Source organism: Marmota marmota, unplaced genomic scaffold (genome assembly GCF_001458135.2).
Source record: "Marmota marmota marmota unplaced genomic scaffold, marMar, whole genome shotgun sequence".
Lineage (NCBI taxonomy): Eukaryota > Metazoa > Chordata > Mammalia > Rodentia > Sciuridae > Marmota > Marmota marmota.
Genome location: NW_026000242.1, coordinates 4,630,738 through 4,652,306, shown reverse-complemented (window position 1 = coordinate 4,652,306; position 21,569 = coordinate 4,630,738). Strand labels below are relative to the sequence as shown.

General features: G+C 54.8%; 1 protein-coding gene across 2 annotated transcripts in view; it reads right to left on the bottom strand.

Moving 5' to 3' along the window:
- Window positions 1–21,569, bottom strand: part of Nectin1 (nectin cell adhesion molecule 1) — a 101,543-nt gene that overhangs the window by 53,552 nt on the left and 26,422 nt on the right. For both annotated transcript variants that reach the window (XM_048795819.1, XM_015489732.2), the window contains exons 2-4: window positions 1,724–2,074; window positions 904–1,206; window positions 518–635 (exon numbers count right to left, since the gene is read on the bottom strand). In XM_048795819.1, coding sequence (XP_048651776.1) covers window positions 518–635; window positions 904–1,206; window positions 1,724–2,074 — 772 coding nt within the window. The remainder of the gene's footprint in view (window positions 1–517; window positions 636–903; window positions 1,207–1,723; window positions 2,075–21,569) is intronic.

The window sequence follows — 21,569 nt, the reverse complement described above, 5'->3', positions numbered from 1 at the left end:
AAGACCGTGAAGCCAAGAATGGGGCAGTAGGACACGGTTGGGGGCATTCCATGAGCTCAAGCCTTCTGGGCTGATTGCTGCCTCCACCCGCAAAATCTAGGGGTGATGGAGAGGAGAAATAGGGACAAAGAATGATCTGGGATTTCCAGAATGCCAGCATCCCTGGGGACACCTTGATAAAAATAAATGCTGGGGGCTGGGGTGGGAGTGACTCAGACTGAATCACCAAAGGAAAATGACAAAATTATTTATTAGTGAGAGGAAGGGAAGTAGATTACAGGGAAGCCCTCTCTGGCAAAATGATTTGTTCAACTGACCCTGGAATTCAAACATGGAAATAAGTGTGTGTGTGTGTGTGTATGTGTGTACATGGGGGGGGGAGTGTCTTTGGGGTCATGCTTCTTGCTGAGAAACCTGAGCCCAGACCCTAATTTCTTCCTTGCCTAAGGCTCCTGGAGGTTGGGCCCACGATCCTGCGAGGTATACTCAAGGCAGTAGCCAGCCCTGCGGCACTTACGTGGTCCAGTGGTACTCAGTGGCTGGGGGATTAGCGTCAGCTTTGCATGTCAGCTTCACATCCATCCGCTGCAGGTACCAGTTGCCATCAAAACCCTCGATGGTCACCTCAGGCTCATCTGTAGGGTGAGGGATGGTGTTTGAAGAGGGTGAGATTAGGAAAGCAGAACTTAAGGTGAGGGAGCCCCAGATGTGGGGGAATGGGAGGAGGACACTGGAAACAGCTGGAAGAGGGAGAGGAAGGGTGGGGTCCTAGGAACTCAGAAATGGCAAGGGGAGGAGGAAGGGAAGAGGGAGGAGATGGGAAGACAGCACCTCAGGAAGGAGGAAAGGATGAGAGGCAGAATTGGAGGGAGGGGGGCCGCCCTGGCACCCTGCCCTGCTCACACTGCACGTTGAGGGTGAGGCTTTCCCTGAAGCGATCCATGTGGTAGTTGACGATGCAGGCCAGGGACTGCCGGTGGGCTTCCCGGCTGGGCACCAGGCGGTAACGACTGATGACTGTCACTGTGCCGTTGGGGTTCCGGATCTCCTGGTACTCCGCCTCACCCTTTAGCCGAGTCTCCCAGGACACCACACTGGGAGGCTTCCCATTGGCTGAGGTGCAGGTGGCCACCAGAACCTTGTCATCCTGCCCCTTCTTGGCTCGAAGCACTGTCTGAGTGCCCTCTATCCAGTTGGTGGGTTTGGCTGCGGGAAAGCAGAGCACCATGGGATCAGCCCGTCGCCTCATCAGAGATGCAGAGGCACCGCACACTCTGCCCTGGGCCTTGTCTTCAGGTCATCCTGCCTCGAAGCTGGACTTCACCAATGCCCCTCTTAGAACCTCTCCTGGGAAGTGCTTCGTGTCTGACGGGTCCTCCCTGCTCTACTATCTGTATCCCCTTCTGTTGAGCTTAGGCCTTCTTGGAGTCTTGGCATGCTCAAGTGACATGGCTCCTTTGACTTGCATCCTGGTCACCCACAAACTGTCCCATGGTGGGGGCTCCAACCTGAATAATGATCCTCTAGTCCGCCCCTGCCTCCAACCCCTAAGTGAAGCGTGGGGCAGCCTGGCTAGAAGGGACTGGAAGTGCCATCCCCGGAGCATGGTGCATGCCCACTCCAGGAGGATATCTGGGGCCATTGAGGCACACACTGCAGATGGCCAAGCCCCCAGGTCACGGGCCTCTGGACAAGCAAGAAGGAAGGGCCCAGGCCAGCTTACCCATCACAGTGAGATTGAGCTGGCTCTCCCGATTGCCTGTGGGAAAGGTGGCAAATTCACAGATGTAGACACCCTCATCCTCCAGCTCCAGGCGGGAGAGGCGGATGGTGCCATCAGTGTAGGAGGGCCTCAGGAACTCCACGCGCTCACGGTAGGGGGACAGCACAGAGACACCCATGGCTGGGTTGTAGATGGCCACGTTCTGCTTGGAGCCATTGGTGGCCTTCTGCCATGTGACCTGGGTGATCTTCACGTTGGGCAATGGGTTGGCAAAGGTGCAGTGCAGCACTATGTCCGTGCCGATGAAGCCATACATGGAGTCGTTCACCTGTACCACCTGCGTGTGCGCGCCTGTGTGAGGGGATGACAGGACGTGTCAGTGCCAGGCACCACCTCCCCCACCCACCCACATGGCTCCCTGTGCTCTGGCCTGGTATTTTATAGCAGTCATTAATTTTTAAATTCTTATAATAAAAATATTAATTACTTGTTATAAAAACACTCTGGGTAATACCGAAAATTCTGGATAAGACAATGACAACATCCCATGATCCCACTGTTCAGAAATAGCACTGATAATATTATGGGATTCATCTTCTTTACCTCTGTTCTCTCTGTTTTTTAAAACAAATCAGAACCACAGTGTACAGATCATTCCACACACTGCTTTTTGACTCGGTGATATATCATTAATATTGCTTCACATAGTAAACACATGTCCACACCCTCATTTTTGATGAGCGGTGAGTGGCCTGCTTTCTAAGGAGAGCCCCAGTCTAGGAGCTACGAACTGCTTCTCCTTCCTGGGCCTCAGTCCCTCCTCTGGTAAATGGGGCAGATAATCCAGTCCTTTCTACCTCACAGGGTTGCTAGGGGACCAAATGGTATAATGGATGGGAAAGTGCGTCAGTGGTGATAGTGAGGACCTGTGGTGGCTGTCATCGTGGCCACTGCTGTGGTCTTGTCCCTCACGGCTGGGTCCCTGTTCCCTGATGCACTGGCTTGGCCAGGCAGAGCGACAAAGGTGCTGCCCAAGGCCAGGTCTCCACTGGCTCCCTGTTGCCTTTACAATCAAATCTAAATGTCTTAACTTGGCTTTTGACATCCTTGTCACTTGCCTGTTCCCCACATCTCTCCATAAGCTGGGTTTTCCAGCCTATCCTAAGAACATGGCATGTTTCTGGGTTTCCCTCTCGTCTTCTCCCAGTTACCCAAGTACTATTTCCTGAGTGGCTGTTTGCCAGTCATTATCAGCACTTGGGTCCTGTCTGTGGGCAACTCAGCCCAGCCACCAAGGCACACCAAGCCTGCCCATGAAAGTCTCTAGGCTGTGGCTATGCAGTTCCCTCAGCTGAGGAGGCCCTTCCCCTTCTCCCTATGGAGATCAGGCTGAGGCCACTCATCTTTAGGAACTTCCCTGATCCTCCCAACTAGAGATAACCATCTACCTCTAGCGTAGCTCCTTCTGCCTTGGAATGTGGTGGTTGACCCTCTGACTTCTCCACTGGATTGTGAACACCTCCAGGGCAGGATCTGTGCCTTTTCTCAGTATCCCCAATGCCCAGCCCAGCATCTAACATACAATAGGTGCTAGTCAATATCTGTTGCCAGACTGCAATGGAAGCCAGGAGAACAGAGATTTGCAAGAGGATGGGAGCGACTGACCTCGTGGCATGAATGAACAAATTCCCTCCCGTTGCTCCACCGACTATTTAATCCCATCTACAGTGTCTTCTGTTTGAACTTCTTTACACTTGAACTTGGCTCCGCTCACTGCATTCCATGTCCTGCATTCTAGCTCCATCCAGGCCCACACTCATCCCAAGCCAGTCAAGTCCCCACAACCCATGTCCTTGTCACACATTAGTACACTTCATGTCCTTGAGTCTTTACTTTGCTCAGTCAATTTGTGCCATCAATAATACCAATACTGCTGGGCCCTGTACTGACCCAGAGACAGGGGAAGGACCCCAAGGGAGTCTGGGATTCAAGAGTGGCAATTGGGGCTACAGCCTCTACATGATGGAGACGTAGAATCAGGGTGGGTTCCTCTGAGGGTTCCAAAGCCCACTGACAGGGCAATAAATGGCTCCCCAATCCTCCCCTCCAGGGGGCACAGGAGACTGTAGGATCCCTGGTGCTAGTCACACAGTAAGCACTCAAGAAATGCTTGTGGAGGAAATCTGGCTTGGGTCCCCCCAAGCCAGGCCCTTGTCAGACTCTTAGTTTCCCTGATGTTCTCCTCTGTACGCTTAGTCACATCCACATGGCCCTTCAAGGCACATGCGGTGTCCCCACCCCAGCCTTCCAGCTGGTCCTTTGGAGCTGGTGCCACACTCGACACCTCTCAGGCGGAGGTGCTGCTGCTGGAGGAGTGGATGGGATTAAGGCCGGCCACAGCTGGGGGCTTCTGCTTTTGGTCCCACCTTGGGACATTAGCCTATCACTTCTCCTTTCTGACCTTCCCCTCCCTCTGACAGGCTGGACTACCCTGTCTCAGTGCTCCCTCTGGCCCTAACTGTCTGATGGCAGTCCCGCCTGTGCCCCACCCCAGAAGCAGTTGCACGGTGAGGTCAATGGGCCAGACAGTCCAGCCCGCTTGCTGACTGGCCAGCTGGCAGGTGACTGAACCCTCAATCCTCCCTGGCACGATGAGTGGGTGCTCCCTGCCCCTCCCCCAGCCTCCACTCCCCAAACCTGCTGGAGGCTGCCCAGCTGAGATAATGCGGGTATAATTGGGGAACTTGCGCCACACAAAGCCAGGAACTGGAAAAGCCAGTTGGGAGGGCTTGGGCCATGGGTGAGAGTGGGGGGAAGGGATGCGGGCACCAGGAGCCATATTGGGATTAGTGCCAGGCATGGTGAAGCTGTAGGGGAACAAGGCCCACCATGTCCCAGTGAGCCCCTCTCCTCTCATCCCCCCTGCAGGTGTGGAGGAGGCAGGGCCCAGGCCTTGGTGCACAGGCTGACATTCATTTGCTGCCTCTGGAGTGACCTCATCCTTTAGGGCCATGTCAGTGCCAGGAGGGGAGATTGCTGATAGCATCTGGGCATGCGGGGAAGGGCATTGAAAGGGGCTCTGGTGCCCAGACAGGGGTAGCCCTCCTCATCCCTGAGTCTATTTGGGGGAGCTGCTCTTCTCCATTGTGACAGTGAGGAAAGTTTCTGGCTTCCTCTTACTGTGCTCCTGGCCCTTTCTATCCCCAAGATGGGCCGGGTGGGGTGGGGCAGGGAGGACCTCTAAGGAACAGCATGCTCACTTTTGCTTTTTGCCTTTGACACAGCTGCTAGAAGGGTCTGGGGTCCAGCGTGAGGGGTCTTTGAAATATGGGGTTTGAGTCACTGGGGATGGTATACCAGAGCCCTGGAACTGAGAGGAACAGGAAGACGGGCAAGATTGGAAATTCCCCTGTGGGCTCCCCTCTTCCCCACTCCAGGTGGAGGCACCTGGAACCCAAGCTTCTGCCTGGGGCTTTCTGTCTTAGTCCGATAATCTAGAAATGGACAAGGGTGGCTTCCGCTCTCTGAAGGGCCGTCCCAGCACATCTCCTCCAGGCAGCAGGCAGGGACGCTAAGAGCTGGCAACGTGGGCTCGCACTGCGCTTCTGCACGTCCTGGCTATCCAGCTGTGGGTCAGTGAATTCACCTCTTTGTCGCTCAGTTCTCACTGAGGCCACACTTCGGCAAGATGGGGATTCTAATAGTCAATACCTGCCCCATAAAATTGTTGTAAGGATTAAATGAAAGAGTACAGGGGAGACTCAGAGAGCAGCATTTAGCACAATTAATGCTCAATAAATGTTAGTTGCCATCACCATCATCATCTTTCATCTCAGAAGCAGTACACCTCCTTCCTGGAACTTCATTCGATGAATGTTTACTGAGCATGTACCCCACACAGGGCACTATACTGGGTGCTATGAGGTCCCCCTCTTCCCAGATACCTCTGTAGCTCTTTATTCCTTCTTTAGCTGACACTTCTACTCATATTCCAAGAGCATATGACATACATCTGTACCCTTTAATTTTCTGTTTCTTGGCATGTGTGTTGGGTCTGTGTCTCACCTCCCAACAGATTGCGAGCCCCTGTGCAAGGGGCAGGATTATCCTTGGGTTGCCTTGACCATGTCACTCCTGATGCTGGTGGGTCCTGAGCCTAGGGAATCCCTGCTGACCTTCTCTGCTTCCCCAAACACTCTCTCTCCTCCCCTGCAGGCTCGTGGGAACTGGGATCACTGGCAAGGCAGCACATTGGAGCTCAATGGACCAAGCAGCCCATCACTTACCAAGTCCAAGGGGTTGGGTCACTTGCCCAGGGACATAGAACACCAACCTCAGTCTAGTACTCTTCCCACCCTGCCCCCAAACAGACTTTGGCTTAATCTAACTCCCCAGAGTCTTTGTTCTGGATTGTGTCCTTCCTGAAATGTCCCTCCATCACCCCTTGTGAGAATGACACAAACACCAGTTAGAATCTTGCAGCCACACAGTCGACTGGCCACCCTGCAGTGGGGTTCAGTGACTGAGTGCCAGAAACGGGGGCTTTGGACAGCTCAGGTGGGGCACCTGCAGAAGGCTGCTAGTTGCAGAGCAGGGAGATCCAGAGAGAAAAGGAGTGAAGAGTGAAGATCCCCTGGGCACCCGTGCCCTCAGTAGAGGGGCTCTTGCATCCCAAAGATATTGAAAGAATGAAATTTTTCCCCTGTCCTCAAGCACCGCTTATATTCTTCCTGACCACCTTATGAACCCAGGGTCTGGGACATGGGTCCCTGGGGTTTGTGCTCAGGGGCCTCAGTTTCCCCACTAGTGCTCAGGTTGAACAGTTTGGGTGACCTGGCTTCCCAGAAGTGCTGAGCCAGCACAACAGGCGTCAGGCCGGCCCCCCCCCCCACCCCGGACCGTCACAAACCTGCAAAAGCCCCAGCTCAGCAACAAAACACAAAGGCGCCTCAGTTGTGGCAGACAAACCTGCTCCCCAAGGCCCTGCCCTGCCTGCCATGGAGCTAATCTGCAGGCGGGGGCCACAGGTTCCCACGCAGCAGGGTGTGGCCTGCTCTGCTCCCCTAGACCCGCTTGGAGCAGTTTTTCTTCCTGCACTTTTAAACCTCAGACTCTCCTCTTCCTAGGCAAGCAGGCTGGGACTGGGCCCAGATGGCTAGGTGGGTGGGTGAACAGGGTACCTGGGGGAGTCAAGGGGACTTGGGCTTTCTGGTATGGATCACCTTTTTCTCTGTCCTAGCTGGGTCAACCCTTCCCAGACCCTGCTTTCCTGAGACTTGCCTGAGTACCCTCGGTTGGGTGGACAGAGATGGCAGGCCTGGCCTGGAGTGGAGTGATGGCACATTAGAGACACAGTGCAAGTCTCTTTGTGTGGGGGGCACTGGGCTCCTGAGGGCCTCTGTGAAACCATCGTCCTTTGAGTTCCATCTCTAGGGCTTTCCAGGGATGCTCCCTCCCTCCCCTCCAGGAACTGGCAGAAAGGAGCAGGACTTCCGGTGAGAAACCAGCTAAGTGCAAGTGGGAATGACTCACTCACTGGGGAGGGGGAAGTGCCTCCCCGAAACCCTGTTGAGTCAGCACAGTGACCTAAGGTTATGTGCCCCCCTGCCCCAGCACAGCCTCTTCTCCAAATGTCAATCCTCAGGGCTGGCCAGCTGCTCACTTCCAAAGCCCAGGCTGGCTTCACCTGGGAGAAGCTGTTAAGGGAGACGGTGAGATCAGGAGGCAATCCCTTTTCTGGGGTCTCCTGCTCTCAGAAGGTTTTGGCAATCAGTGTCACCTGGACCCAACCATTCTGTCAGCCAGAACCCACAAGGGTGTGGCTCTCGCTGAAGTCTTTTGAACTTGTCCCATCTCGTATCTGTGCTTCAGGCTCAGTTCCCCATCAGTCTGGAGCTCCTCAAGTGCCCAGCCTGCATGGTCTGCCACCAGACTCCCCTTTACACCAGGATGCAGCCAGAGTCGCCCAACTCAGAGACCTCAGTGAGGAGACAGACTCAGTTCTTAGCCAGCTCCCCAGCCAGCCTTCTGTGGGACTAGGCACATCTAGAAGGCACAGAGCCAGGGTGGACTCCAGTGCAGAGATGCTGGCTAACAGCAGTTCAGGGCCAGGGCTAGACTTAAGTCCACCTGGCCCTGACCTGCTGTTAGCCGGCATTTCTGTTCCCCTGTCTCCTGTAGAGCAGAAACTTTGGCTGGTGGGAGGTGGGCCCTGGAGAATTCTCCCTTGAGGTCAGTGCTGCTAGGACAGCTCCAGGTATCCTGGGGACTCTGAGCCCTCTCCACACCCACCTTGCCAGCAGGGGTGATAACATCCTGGGATCCCACAGTCAGGGGCTAATTGCTGCTGTCCAAGCCTAGGCGCCTCTGCCCCTCCTCTGGGGTCACAGAAACTGCCAATGTTTTCCTCTTGGCTGATGCCCCCCCCCCCCACACTGAGCTGGTTAATGATGGGCTGTGGGGCTGGCGCCCGGCGCCTTGGGTGGGGGAGCACAGTGCGTGGGAGAGGCGGGAGCGCAGCAGCCTGGGAAAAGGCTGAGAAGGAGCCTGAGCCCGGATCTTCCAGACAGGCCTGGCCAGCCCTTCTCTTCTGGCAGCGTGGAAACCCTAGTGTGGCAGCAGCCATATGGGGTGCTTGGCAAGTCCCATCTCTCTTGAAACCTGGCAGGACAGGTTGGGGGACAGGGATGAATCAGGGGGTTAGGTTTTGCCTTCTCCCACTGAGGAGCGGGTGCTGAGGGTGCCTGGACTGCTCTTCTGCTGGCCTGTTTCTTGCCGTTGCTGCAGCCCCAGGAGCCCTGGTAGGCAGGCCTTAGCCACCCCTGACTCTACCTTGGCACCCCAGGGACACGGAGCTTCTCTCTTAGCCCTGCTTTTCTCCATTTCTGGTTTTTTTTTTTTAAACCAGGGATTGAACCCAGGGATGCTCAACCACTGAGCTACATCCTTTAAAAAATAATTTAAAAAAAATTTTTGAGACAGGCTCTCTAAGTTGCTTAGAGCCTTGCTAAGTTGCTGAGGCTGGCTTTGAACTTGTGATCCTCCTGCCTCAACTTCCTGAGCCACAGGGATTACAGGCATGTGCCATCACACCCAGCTCCATTTCTAGTTTGCAAGGTGGCACCTATTGGTCAATTCTACTTCCCATCTTGTACCATACCTGCCACCTTTCCTCTGGGCAGGTGGAGACAAGACAAGGAAAGGCACCCACTGAAAATTGGGAGAGGTGGGCTCTGGTCTCCACTACCTGGTCACTGTTTTTGTCTGGCTTCAGGTAGAGCCAGTGTCCTTTTCTGTAAGATGGGAGTGCTGGACTCGAGGACCCCTAGAACTGTACTGAGGTGGCCTGTCCAGCTCACTCTGCACCTCCCCTGGAGCTGCCTCTGGAAACCTGTCTACCAAGTGGCTCTCTGCCAAGCTCCACCAGGAAGACCTCCCAGATTAAGTGGCATGCCAGGCAAATCCAAGTTGTGCTATGGCCAAGCTAGGGCACATGGGGATCTTCTATAGCCAAGCAATCACCAAGGCCAGCTGACACTAGCTCCTAAGTAGCTTTTCAATTTTTCTAGCTCAAATTCAAACTTGTCCAAAGCCCCCTCTCACCAGAACCCCCTCCCTCTCCCTCACCTTGAGCAGTATCTCACTTGCTCATTTTCTCAAAACTCCTGGGCTGCAACTCTGCTCAATCCCTTCCCTTGGAACCTTAGCACCCACGATTTCCACTCCTTGTCCCTAGGCAGCCCCAATCATCTCTTACTAATCCCCTAGAGTGTGACATTAAGTCTACAGTCTCCTGCCTGCAGCTCCCCCTCTAAACTCTGTCTCACCCAGCAGCCAAGTTCTCTCTCTAAAACATTAAACACTGCTACTTCTAATCCTCCTGTGGCTACCTGAAATCCTCAGGGTCAAGTCCAAGGTCCTCGTGGGCTCTGGACCTCATCTTGGGCATTTCCAGCCTCCAGCCAGCTCTTCTGCCTACGTGCCCTCCCTTCAGCCACACTGAACATTGTCATCAGTTCTCTGTCATGCTGTTCCTTTGGCTAAAAATTCACACCCCATGACTTGCCCAAGTCCTCCTCTTTGTCCTTCCTGAATCACCTTGGACTTGGCTTTTGAGGAGGTGATTTTCTGGAGAGCACCCCCAGCCCCGTGCCAGGAAGCCCCCATCGTGGGCTAGGTGTTCTTGCACCCTGAGGGCCCCTGTACTGGGCATGCTTCTGTCACAGCAGTCCAGCTTCTAGCCTGGCAAACAGAAATCATAAGGGGTCCCCACGTGGTTGATGGACAAGGTTCTGAGCCAGCTGGGGTCCTGGGCCAGGGTTAGCCATTTCTCAGGTCTGACTGTAGTCTCCTGGACACTGCACATTCACCAAGGGGAGGAGTTGGCCAGTGGGGCCTCACACCTGCATGGAAAGGACGCTGGCCAGAGTCCCAAGCTTCTTCCTTCACTGAAAGCAAAAAGCTACACCCTGACAGGGTGTAGTTCTGCCTGATCTGTTGGCCACCTTCTCGCCCCATATCCTACTTGTTTCCCAGTGCTACTTCTTAATTCGCTTCCTCTCTCCTCTGCCCCAGTTCCTAGCAGCCAGTCTCTCTTCTTTTCTCACGCCAGACCATAAGGTGAAAAATATTTTTCTCACCTAAGCGAGCTGTGGCCCTGAGGCCCGGTTCCCAAGGTCTGAGCCCTGTTTGTGTCTGCATGTTCCCCAGCTCCACGCCCCTCCCACCATGGCTGGGATTGCTCCTGTCCTGGCCTTTCTCAGTCTTGCACACCCTGAAGCCCTTGGCTCTTAAGGCCAAGATTCAGGCAGGGCCCAGACCTCTCCAACCCAGCTGTAGCAAATGACAGTCTCATGACAGACACGGCAGCCCGGAGTTCCCTCGGCGAGCATGCATTGCTAATGACATATTTTGGGGAGTGCAGCAGCAATCTCTTTGGAAGGCTAGTGTGGGGGTGGGAGAAGCTGGGGGCTGCTGAGAAAGCAGAGGGAGAATTCCCCAGGCTTCCCGGGGAGAACCTTTTAAAAGCTCAGTATTGATAAAGGCGTTGTCTCAGCCCTCTGGGTTCCAAGGGATCTTCAACACCCGTTTGAAAGCAGAGGGCTCTGGGATCTGCCCTACCCCAGGAGGGGCCAGTTGGCCCACCCCAGCATCCAGTTCTGCTGATGCCCTGTGCAGCTACAGGCAGGCAGCTGCCTGCACAGCTGGCTGCCGGGGGAGGCATTCAGGTGGGTGCAAGGTGTCTTCCTGCAGGGAAGGCTCATTCTCAGAACACAGGGTTGGGTGGAAGGTATGAGAGGATAGAGAAGGGGTTGAGAGGAACGGGTATATCAGGCAATGAACCCATTAGCATCGACCTGAATTCAGATGGACCTGGGTTTGATTCTGCAATTTATTAGATGGGTGACTTTGATGAGTTGCATGAATTTCTTTGGGTCTTAGCTTCCTTATGTATAAAAGAGAGGGGATAATACTACCTCTAGGGCTGATAATGGCAGCATTCAGACAGTTCTGAGCGTCGTGCTGGGCACATGGGTATGCTATTGAAGTAGCTGAGCACTATAAGGTGGGGGAGACCTGCTAGGATTCAGGTGAGCCGCTCCCATCCCAGCTGTACCTGCCCACCATGTGCTCATGAGCGAGTCCTTGCTGTGCCACCTCCAGGAGCACTACTGACCTCAGCATCACTGGCATTTTGGGCTGGATAATTTTGTGTTGTGGATTTGTCCCATGCATTGAAGAATACTTTGTAACGTCTCTGGCCTCTACCCACAAGATGTCAGGAGTACCACCTCCACTTGTGACACCCCAAAAAACGTCTCCAGACATCGTTACATGTCCCCAAGGGGGCAAACTGCTCCCAATTAAGACCACTGGTTGGCAGGGTGTCAGGCTCAGGCAGAGGTGGTGGAGTTCATGGTGAAGGTGCAGAGGGGAGTGGGGGGCCTGTTGGGGGTACTCTGACAGGGAACTTTTCTTGCATGTCCAGGGACAGAGATCCCAGAGGCAGGCTAGGACAGTGGTTTGGGCGTTCCTCTCTGGAAAGTCTGGTCCTCACCTCTGCAGGAGGAGGGACAATGTACATGGGAGATGAGCGGGGAGAACAGGGGACTCTGGGGAGCTCGCTATCAGAACATGGGTTGTCGAGTGGCTTGCATGTCTCTAGAAGATGCAAGAGGACAGGGAAGGGACACAGACGGAGACACACAGAGGAGGTGTTGGCCAAACTCTGAGACAGGAGGGCAGAGGCTGCGAAGGCAGGGGCTGGGCTGCTTCTCAGAGCAGAAACGAGGTCAGGCGGCATCTTCCCTCGGCTGGTAAACTGCTATCATTTCAGAAGGATTTTCACCTCATTTGGTTCCTGCTTAAATGAAATCCACAACATGTGTTCTCTGCATTAGTGGAGTGTTTGTGCTTAATTAGTGGCAAATTCTTTCATATTAAAGTCATTAAGTTTTGCCGTTTGCTCTCCTCACCCTGGGCCTGGCTCTGCTGGCTTTCCCTTTAATGTGGGAGGGTCTGATTGCAGACGCACAGGTTGCTCCAGCCTCAGTCTCAGGAGGTGGACACACGCATGGGCGAGTGCACAGGTACATGCACATACTTGCAGAGGTGTGCACACGGGTGCATAAACACACACACACACACACACACACACACACACACACTCTCACACTTCCTGTGGCATTTTGACCCTACAGCATTTGGACCTGTCACACCCAGGCTGGCATCTGTCACTCCCCAGCTCCTTTGTCCACACCTCGGGCACCTCTATGTGGCTGGCAGCTCTGCCTCTGTCCGCACTGCCTCAGCCTCTGGGGGGTTTCCTTGGTGGCAAGGCTTTAGACACAGAGGGACTGTCCAGGCTTCAGGGTGTGGGCTAGGGTCCTCCTGTGGAAGGGACAATGAGTAGAAAGCAACCTGGATTCTCAAGAGGCCAGGTTCACTTGTCCAGCAAGGCAGCGGGACCCAGAGCTATGTGTGCATTCCTGGAGCAACACAGAGGGCCACTGGAGGGACACCAGGATGGGTGTGTGGGCAGGGCCTGTCTCTTGGCCCTGTCCCCTCAGGAAGGACCTGGTCTCATCAGCCCCTAGTGATCTCTCTGATGATGCTTCAGAGTCATAGAACCAGGGCGACCCAAACTCTTAGACAGGGAGAGGGTCATCAGTGACTAGGTCCTGACACAATCTTCCCTCTACCTGCCTCTGCCTGTCATGAAGCCCCACCCAGCAATGTCCCAACCTGACCCCAGACTGCAGCAGATCAGCACTCAACACATCTCCATTCTACAAAAGCCCTCTCTGCCACCCTCTGAGCCCTGCTCCTGGGCCAGGGACCTCTGGGCAGAGGGTAACAGTTGTCTGCTGCACTTTACTGACCTGGGTCTAGGGGAAGGCAAGAAGGGGAGACCAGAAATGGGACTGGCAAAGATCTGGGATTGTGTTTTTTCTTTGACTCCATTGAGGAGATCCGGCAGTGGGGTGGGAGGTGGGCCAGAATGCAGTTCCCAGCCTGCTGGGCTGGAGAGGAGGCAAGACCCCTCTCAATGCCCCAGAATTCAGACTTGTATCTGCTGGCATCTGCACGGGACCCTGGGGGCATGAGAACTTTGTCACAGGACACAACAGAGGAGGTGAGAACTCAGGGACAAGGGCAGCAGCACCTTCTAATGGCTCTCCGTTCACGCCATGGCTTCAGAACCCATCTAGTCATGCCCCCAACATGCTTTCTGGCCCAGCTCCCATCTCAGTCCTGATTCCCTGTGCTGGCCAAGCCTCAGTGAGAACGAACACTTCCTTCCCCTGCAGACACAGGCAATGGCCTTTGGTTCAACTGGTGCTGGGTCTGCAAAGGCCCCCTGCCCAAACAAAACAAAACAAAACAAAACTCCGAGAATCCCAGGCTTATCCACTCCAGCCTTAACCTGAAAGCATCCTCCGCAGCCACCCACGTAACCCTAGACCAAGACACAAAACCTGGTCTTGAGCCCAACCCCAACCATATCCGGGTTTCAGCCACAAAGTGCAGCAAACCCCAAGCACAGCCACGACTGCAGTGGCAGCCCAATGCTTGCTCTCTCAACACGGGGTTACCAGGGATAGCCCTGGACTCCTGGGCTCAAGTGATCCTCCTGCCTTAGCCTCCTGATCAGCTTTGGTGCTTTCTAGCGGTAGAACCCCTGACCAAGGCCTATGACCTTCCCTAAACCCAGCCTTTTCACCTGTAAACTGGGGCCTAGCATGTCCACCTTGCTTGGTTGGGGTGAGATCACCTGTGTAAAATGACCTCCTCCATCCCAGGCAGTCCTCTGGGAGACCTGCTGGGCTTCCTCCTCCCCCCTCCTCAGCAGCACTAGATCGTCACTCTTCACTTGGCAAAGTGCGGAGAGGAGCACAGCCCTGCCGCTGCCACTACCTGTCCTCTTCCTGCCCGGCCAGGCAGGGGCGTATGGGGTGAGGGGACCCCAGAGGTAGGGAGATCCCAGGCCTGGCCCCTCCCCCCGCTCTGCTGGCTCCCCCAGGCTCCCCCGGCTCTGGTGCCGGTGTCAGTTTCGAACGTAGGGTCTTTCCCACCCCCCACATCCCTCTGCCCAATGTGAATCTATCAGGGGCCTCGCCCAGTCCTGCTCCAGCTCCGACTTGCCAGGGTTTCAGGAGTCACTGGGTAGGGGCCGGCATGCCAGGGCCTGCTCCTCATCCTGCCCCGAAGAGAGAGCCAGCACGTAGGCACAGGGCACAGCGCCCAGCTGTGGAGACGCAGCCCAGCCTCTGTGGCCACCTGCTTCCCTCTCGGGCCCCTCCTTCCCCCTTCGGCCCTCTTGGCCCTGCTGCAGCCCGTGGCCCAGATGTGTGTGTGCGAAGGGTGGACCTCATGTTCCCCAAGTCTGGGAAGAGTGCTGTCCCTTCACCTGCCCCAGGATTGAGTCATCATCCCCTTAGCAGCAGAAGCCCAGGGTCTGCGGTGCTCTCCTTTCTTCCTAGGAGAGAAAGTACAAGAGGGCCATGTTCCCTGCCAGGCCCCTCCCAGAGGTGTAAGAACAGTTAGCATGCGCATGTCAGCTGCCTGTGCCAGGCCGGGTCTGAATGTTTACATTTATTAACTCCCTTAATTCTTACAACTCCAGGAGCTAAGTATCATTATTGTCTCATCTTAGAGATGAGGAATTCAGAGAAGGCAAATAATCTGCCCAGGGTCAAACAGCCTGTGAGGCTGGTTCTGATCTGGGCAGTCTGTCTCCAGAGGCTACACCTTCTGCCATTGCACTGGATGCCTCAAGGCCTCACTGTGTCCCCTCCCTGGGGAAGCAGTGGCCTGAACCCGTGAGCCCCCAACTGGTGGGTAAGGGTGCAGGGCTCATGCAACCTTTGTCCGTGGGTGGCCCTGGCCTGAGTCTGCTGAGGAGGTGGATGAGGGTGGACACCATCCCCTCCGCCTCTTGGCCTTGGCTCTGGGGAGAGGCCCAGCCTCCTGCAACCTCCCCCACTCCCGTCAGAGCTACAGGCCAACCAGCCACAAAGGATAATATCTCGGACTCCAAACTCATAAAACCTTCCTTATGCCTGACATTTGGATTGAACTGCCACTTTTTGGCTATGGGTCTTTGTCTTCCAGCCCCTCAACTTCTCCACCTGGGAACTGCCAGCTTCTCCACTGGGTGGGGTGGTGGTATCTCCTGGTATTGCCTCCTGGGGTGGTGGGGCTTTAAGGAGGAGTGCTGAGCACTTCCGGGAGTCTTAAAGGGCTAAGGCTGCCAAGTACTAAAAACTGAAGGTACCGGAAATTTAAATATATAATCTCATTTAATCTTCACAACCATCTCAGGAGGGGAGTCCCCTCAACCTCAGGCCCAGAGAGGTGAGTGACTGCCGAGCTCTGTCCTTTCCCAAGGCCGGGAAATGAAAGCCACCGGTCTTCTTTCTGTCCTCATTTTGACCCCTGTCCCTCCCACCTAGCGTGCCCCTCTCTCTGGGTTGTCAGAAGCCTGTAGTCCTGGAAAGCCGCAGCAGGTGCTCCTGAAAAACCAGCTTTTCTCTGAGGGAGGCTCAGGGACCTAAGAGTGGACTTGGAAGTGAGCAGGAGCCGTCCCATCTCCTTCCACCGCTGCATGTTGGCCAGCTCTACCGTCAGGCCTTCCCACCAGAGGCTGCTGGGATAGCACAGCAAATTAGCTTAATGAGTGCGGCCCGGGCTTTAATTGGGGCCCTCTGCTTTGCAGCGACGATGCCTGCTTTCATTTTTGATGCTGGGAAAGGGTGGGTTTTCTCTCCCTCCCGTGCATTTTCACCCAGGCTAATGGCTCCTCACTCAGAAAGGCCCCTATGACTGCTAATTGGATTTAATTACTGGGGTAATTAATGATTTGATTGGAAAACTGAAATGTTGTGGGTGAGTTTTGTGTATAGATAGATGGGCAAGTCAAAGGGACGGAGAACTGAGGCTGAGACCCAAGGAAGGTCGGGGTGGGAAGAAGGAGCGGGCTGAGATCCTTCAGCTGGTTGACCTTAGCGGGGGACCAGCTGGTGGCTCCCCGTGCCTAGATGAGGAAAGATGGGCAGAGGTTGCAAAGAAGCTGTGGGAAGGGAACTGGCAGAGTCTGCCCTGGAGGAAGAGTGGTGGAAAGGTGTGACTTGGCCTGCCAGTGGCTCAATAACGTGATAATGGTGATAATGGTCATGAGAGCACCTGGGAGGACTTATCAGCCAGACACAAGCCCATGGAAATGTACTGTGGTTGCTGCTCTTGTTGTGGTTACAAAGGCCCTGCCTCTGGGTCAGGAGATAAGCACAGGGCTCATCAAGGTGGAGGCAGCCAGGTCCAGAGAGGGGGCAGTGGGCATGTGGTGGAAGGCCACCACCTCTGGCTGTGCACTGTTCTTCCTTTGGTCTCCAGATGTCCCCTAAGGCTCCTGGACTTGTTATCCTGTATCTTTCCTGCTTGGTTCACACCCACAGTCTGAAGTGATGGGGGCTGGGTGGGCAAGACAATTGTTCCTTGAACTTCATGGTGACTTGGAGGTTTTGTGTTATTCTGGGAAGAGGGAGACCAGGGGAAGGAATGGGAGACGAGAAGGGCTGGGAGAGGACTGGCCATCTGGGGATGGATATTTGGTCCATGCAGCTGGGTCCACGTGGCTTGATGATGCTTCCAGGGTGACAGGGTCCCGACCATGTGTCCAGCAGCCATGTGCCTGCCCTGAACTCCTCTCCAGCTGCTCCCTCACCCCCACCTCCAGGGCCCAATCCGATCATTCGCAACATTATAGCCATTTGATTCCTCTTCCTAATTTCTAGGATATGGCCCTGGAGTTCCCCATCCTTACTGCAGCTCGGCTGGGAGTGCAGGCTCCCATTTCTTATCTGGAGTTATGGTACCCATAACACTGAAGATAGCAACCCGAGTAGCGCTTCGAATCTCACTTCATTGTCACAGAGACCCTGTAAGACAGGTGCCACTGTCATGCTAGGAAACTGAGGCCCAGGTCTGGTGTACAAATCTGTCCAAGCCAACAGCTAGTAGGTGGATTTGAATACAAATCAGATGGAATGACGTAAGTCCTCCTCCGACTGACGGCTGTCTGCTGCCTGGGGTAAAGCTAAGCCACTCAACAGGCCTTCACAATCCGCCTCTGCTGCCTAAGTTCCCAGCTACCTCTCCTGCCCTTCCCACGTCCCCACCCTCCACAACAGCCTCGTGGAAACTCCTCTTTCAACACAGTGCCATCCACTGCGTCCCCACAGACCCAACCCCTTGCTCAAATAGCAGTCCCTGGTGTTGGCTGTGACAGAAATGGGGACATGTTCATCTCAGAAGCCCCAGTGCCCATGCCGGTGCTCACAGGAGGAATGCGCTGAATCTGGTTCACTCATGAACTGGGAGCCTGAGCCAAATCCAAGGGAACAGACCAGGGATGCAGGTCCCTGTCAACTTCCCAGGTCACTGTGAGCTTTTAATTTAGGAAGCTGACTGATCAAAGGAGTGCCAAGGACATGATTATTTGAAAAAAGAAAGATTCTGTACAAGAGAAAGGCTAAGAGGCCACAGATGTGGGGGTGCATTTAATTTCAGCTCCAGTGGGAGGAGGAAGCACCCCTCCTATCCTCTGCTGTCCAGGCTGGCTTGCCAGACTCATCCCACCCGCTTCTAGTCCTGGGTATCCTGAGGATCCAGGGTTCTGGAACCAATCAAGAGGAAGGTGTTGCCCACTTTGAAGATGATCAATTGAGACCCAGAAGCGTGAAATGACTTACTTGTGGTTATACAATAAAGTGCAAAGTCAAGGAGAACTCATCTCTTGACTCTTCTATGTTCTTGGTTCCAAAGAGTGAAGACTTCTGGGTAAGGGTCTCTGATGGGTAGGTTGGTGTCCCATGAGCTTAGAGACCCAGGCGGCCCAGAAAAAGGTGAAGATGGGCAGCTTCCCACCCTCTGCCTCCCACCACCCTTAGGCCTCAGTAGCCCAGGCGGGGCCTTTGGTTGGTGCTCTGGAGTTCAACCCTGCCTGTCTCCTTGGGGTGGGGTGGAGGAGGGAGAGAAGCCTGAAGAAGCAGGTCAGAGCCAATCCTCCCCACTGCCCCACCTCCCCTGAGAGCGCTCAGTGGAGCCTGTAGGACCAGAACCGAGGCGCGCTGTCCTGACATGTCTGGTAGGCACAGCTTGAGTGGGAAGTGAGGTACTGAGTCAGGGCTGGGGGTAGGGGGGAGCAGAGAGGGGAACAGGCAGGGGGGCAGGAGAGAGGTCTGTCCCCCTCAGTGGATAAGGAAGCCAGGGCTGGCAGGAAGCAGGGCAGGGGTGGGTTCCCGGGGTGGGAAGGCAGCTGGTAGGCTCATCGGGTCTTTGGGCCCCGGCCCTGGCTCTCGGGGTGCAGGCTCAGACAGGCCCAGGAGCAGGACTGCTGGAGGCAGGCAGGGGCAGGGTGGGAAGCAACATCTTGTCTCCATTGTCTGGGGCAGGCTGGGTGCTGAGGCCTGATAATAGTGAGATAGCTGCACCACTGCACCCGGATGATGCATGACAATCAACCAGAGGCCTGGAAGTCACCAGGCAGTGGGGGAAGGGGGTCTACCTGCTAGCATCCCCCATTGGGTTGGCCAACACCAGGGGCTGCCCACGGCAGCAGACAGAGGCTGGCTTTGGGAGTGGCAGTGCCCACGCTGCTCAAGGGAAGGCCTTGTGCCCACGGTGGCAGTTGGGGGTCGGGTTGGGGTGAGGATTAGGCGGGGAGACGCTTTGAACCCCAGCAAGACTGGTGGGAACTGGTTCTTGACTCATGGCAGAGAAAGGGGGGGGCGTGGGGAATGGAAGGGTTTGTGCTTTATTATTTATTTTCTTTTATGAGATGTGAACTGAAGTAATTAAAAATACGCATTTTATTTTACACCATCTACCCTGTGGTGTCTCCACATCTTTCTTCCAGACCTGGTCCCATCAGAATGGCTGGCATTTCAGAACAACATCTCATTTTCAAAGTGATAGAGACAGATTGACTATGTGCCTGTTTTTATAAGGCTCAGCTCTGCCCCTCACCCTCCACCGCCCTCCTTTTTGGAGTGTCCCTTACTCTTAAAAATAAATACTGGTGGACAGTATTTGTGCTTCCTGTCTCCTAAAATTCATGTTGTTCTATTTCCACCAGAACTGGGTGAACATGCTCTACGCAGTAGTTCCCTTGTGGGATTCCTGGTTTTTGTTTCCATCTTTTGGAGCAAGTCTTGATATTTTTTGTTTTACAGAGGAGGACACTGAGACCCGCAGCAGGAGATCTGCTCCGGGGCACAGCTAAAGCATAGTTGAATCAGAACTTGAAGCTCAGGATTCTGTCTGCTTTCCCCAGAAGGACGCTGGGGACTCTGCCTTTCTGACTCCTCAATTAAAACCTTCTCCTGAGATTCTAGCTTCTACCTGTCACCTTGCACGACAGCTTTACCTATGTAAGTAGGATGGATGTCCCCAGAGGATGGGGTGGGCATCACAGGCTAAAAGCCCTTGGTGACTTGCCCAGCCTGGATCTCCTCCTGGCACTTTTTCCAGGGACAGGGAAGGGAAAGAGCAGATGGGCTTTGGGGTGGCAGATCCCTAGTGTGGAGCCAACTGGTGCCCAAACAGGTAGCTGGGGACCACACCTGCTCAGGCCCAGGCCCTGCCCTGCCTGACATGCTGCCCCAGGCACCAGTTGGCAAGGACTCTCAAGTGGACTGAAGTAAGGAAGCCTGGAAGTGACACCCATGGTTGACCCTCTTGGCCAGGTGGCAGCAGATGAAAGTCATGCCCAGCCAGAGTTCTGTCTGAGCTTCAGAAACTTCCCAACCAGAGGTTATGGAGAGGGGCTGTCTAATACTACCCTCTGTCTCTGGCACAGCTTGATCCTAAACAGTGGCCCTCGGGTGATTAAATCAGTCTCTTCTCCTCTCAAGGTCTCCTTAGTGGGAGGTTCTACCTTGTTTCCTGGGAAATTGCTAACATGTTTTATATCCTTCACTGGTAGGAAAGTACTTCCTGATACCTGTCCTCAATTTCTCTTCCTGGAATGGAAGCAGACTCCAGTCCACGGTGCGCTTGGGCTGACTGGGTCAGGAACCAGAGCTGGGGATCAGGCAGCTCCTTCTCTTAAGGAGAGAACAGGGGCTGGGGAGGGAGCTCGGGTGGCAGACAGACGTGAGGCTGGCTTCTTCCACTCACCAGTGAGTTGCCACAACTCTGTGAGCCTCCGTTTCCTTACTTATCTGTAAAACTGACTCAATATTTAATCTCAAAATGGCTACAAGGACTCGATAAAATAATGTATCAAGATGATTTTAGCCAAGTGCCTGACAGAGCAGTTGCTCAGGAAGTGGAGGCTGATATGTAGCCACTTTGGAGTCAGGGACAGAGCCACAGCTGAGACTGCCCCTCAGGCTGAAGCAGGGCCCCTTCCTTCACCTTAACGTGGATTCCAAATCCTCCCAAAGCCAAGGTTACTCCTGTTTGCCTGAATTCTCCAGGCTGCCCTGTGCAGGTCTGCAGAGCAAGCCTCAGCCAGTCAACTCTCTCCCTCCAAGTCAGCACCCCCACTGGGGCCTGTGGTACCTGGCCTGGTCCTGAAGCCCTGTGGCCAGTGGAGGCCCAGGAGAGCTCCCCAAAGAGGCAGTCTCTCTGCAGAGGGTAAGGGGCAGGGCACTGTGTCTCTACTGGCTGGCTCCCTGAGCAGGCACACCGCCACCTGTATTTACACCATGGCATGTGACAGGTCCTGAGCGTGTGGCAAGAAGCATGGAGGTAGAGGACACAGAGGTCTGACAGGGTTTAAGGGGGATTTTCCAATCTCTTTCCCAAGTTCCCAGAGTCTAAGGAAATCCTGAGTGTCCTCACGGGAACTCTGGGGCTCATTCCCATGTCCGGCCGACAGATGCCAACGAAGCCAGCTCCTCCCTCTCCCTGTGGCCTTCTTCCCACCATCCTAGCTGGCCACCCCCTGCTGCAGTGCCCAGCACTGAGTCCTGGACAATAGAGGACACCCTCCCAAGTCTCGAACTCCGGCACCTCTGCTGGGCAGGTGCAGCTGGGCCTCTGGGCCTGGCTGTAGTCACAGAATGGCCAGGAGGTCTCCATTCCAACATTTCCATCTGGTCCCTCGTCACCCAAAACATGAGGGAGAGTGAGGGCCTGGAGAGGGCCTTTTTAAAGATACTCAGATATACTGGGCATTAGCACAGCCTGGAGATGCCACCCGCCTGGCTCGTGAGGTGATCAGTACAGACTTTCAAAGCACGGATTATGAGACAGCTGAGGAAACCGAGGCTCAACAGCACTCAGGAACCAAAGCCAAGGTGAGCAGGGGCCAGAACACAAACCCGGGTCTGCCTCCTCT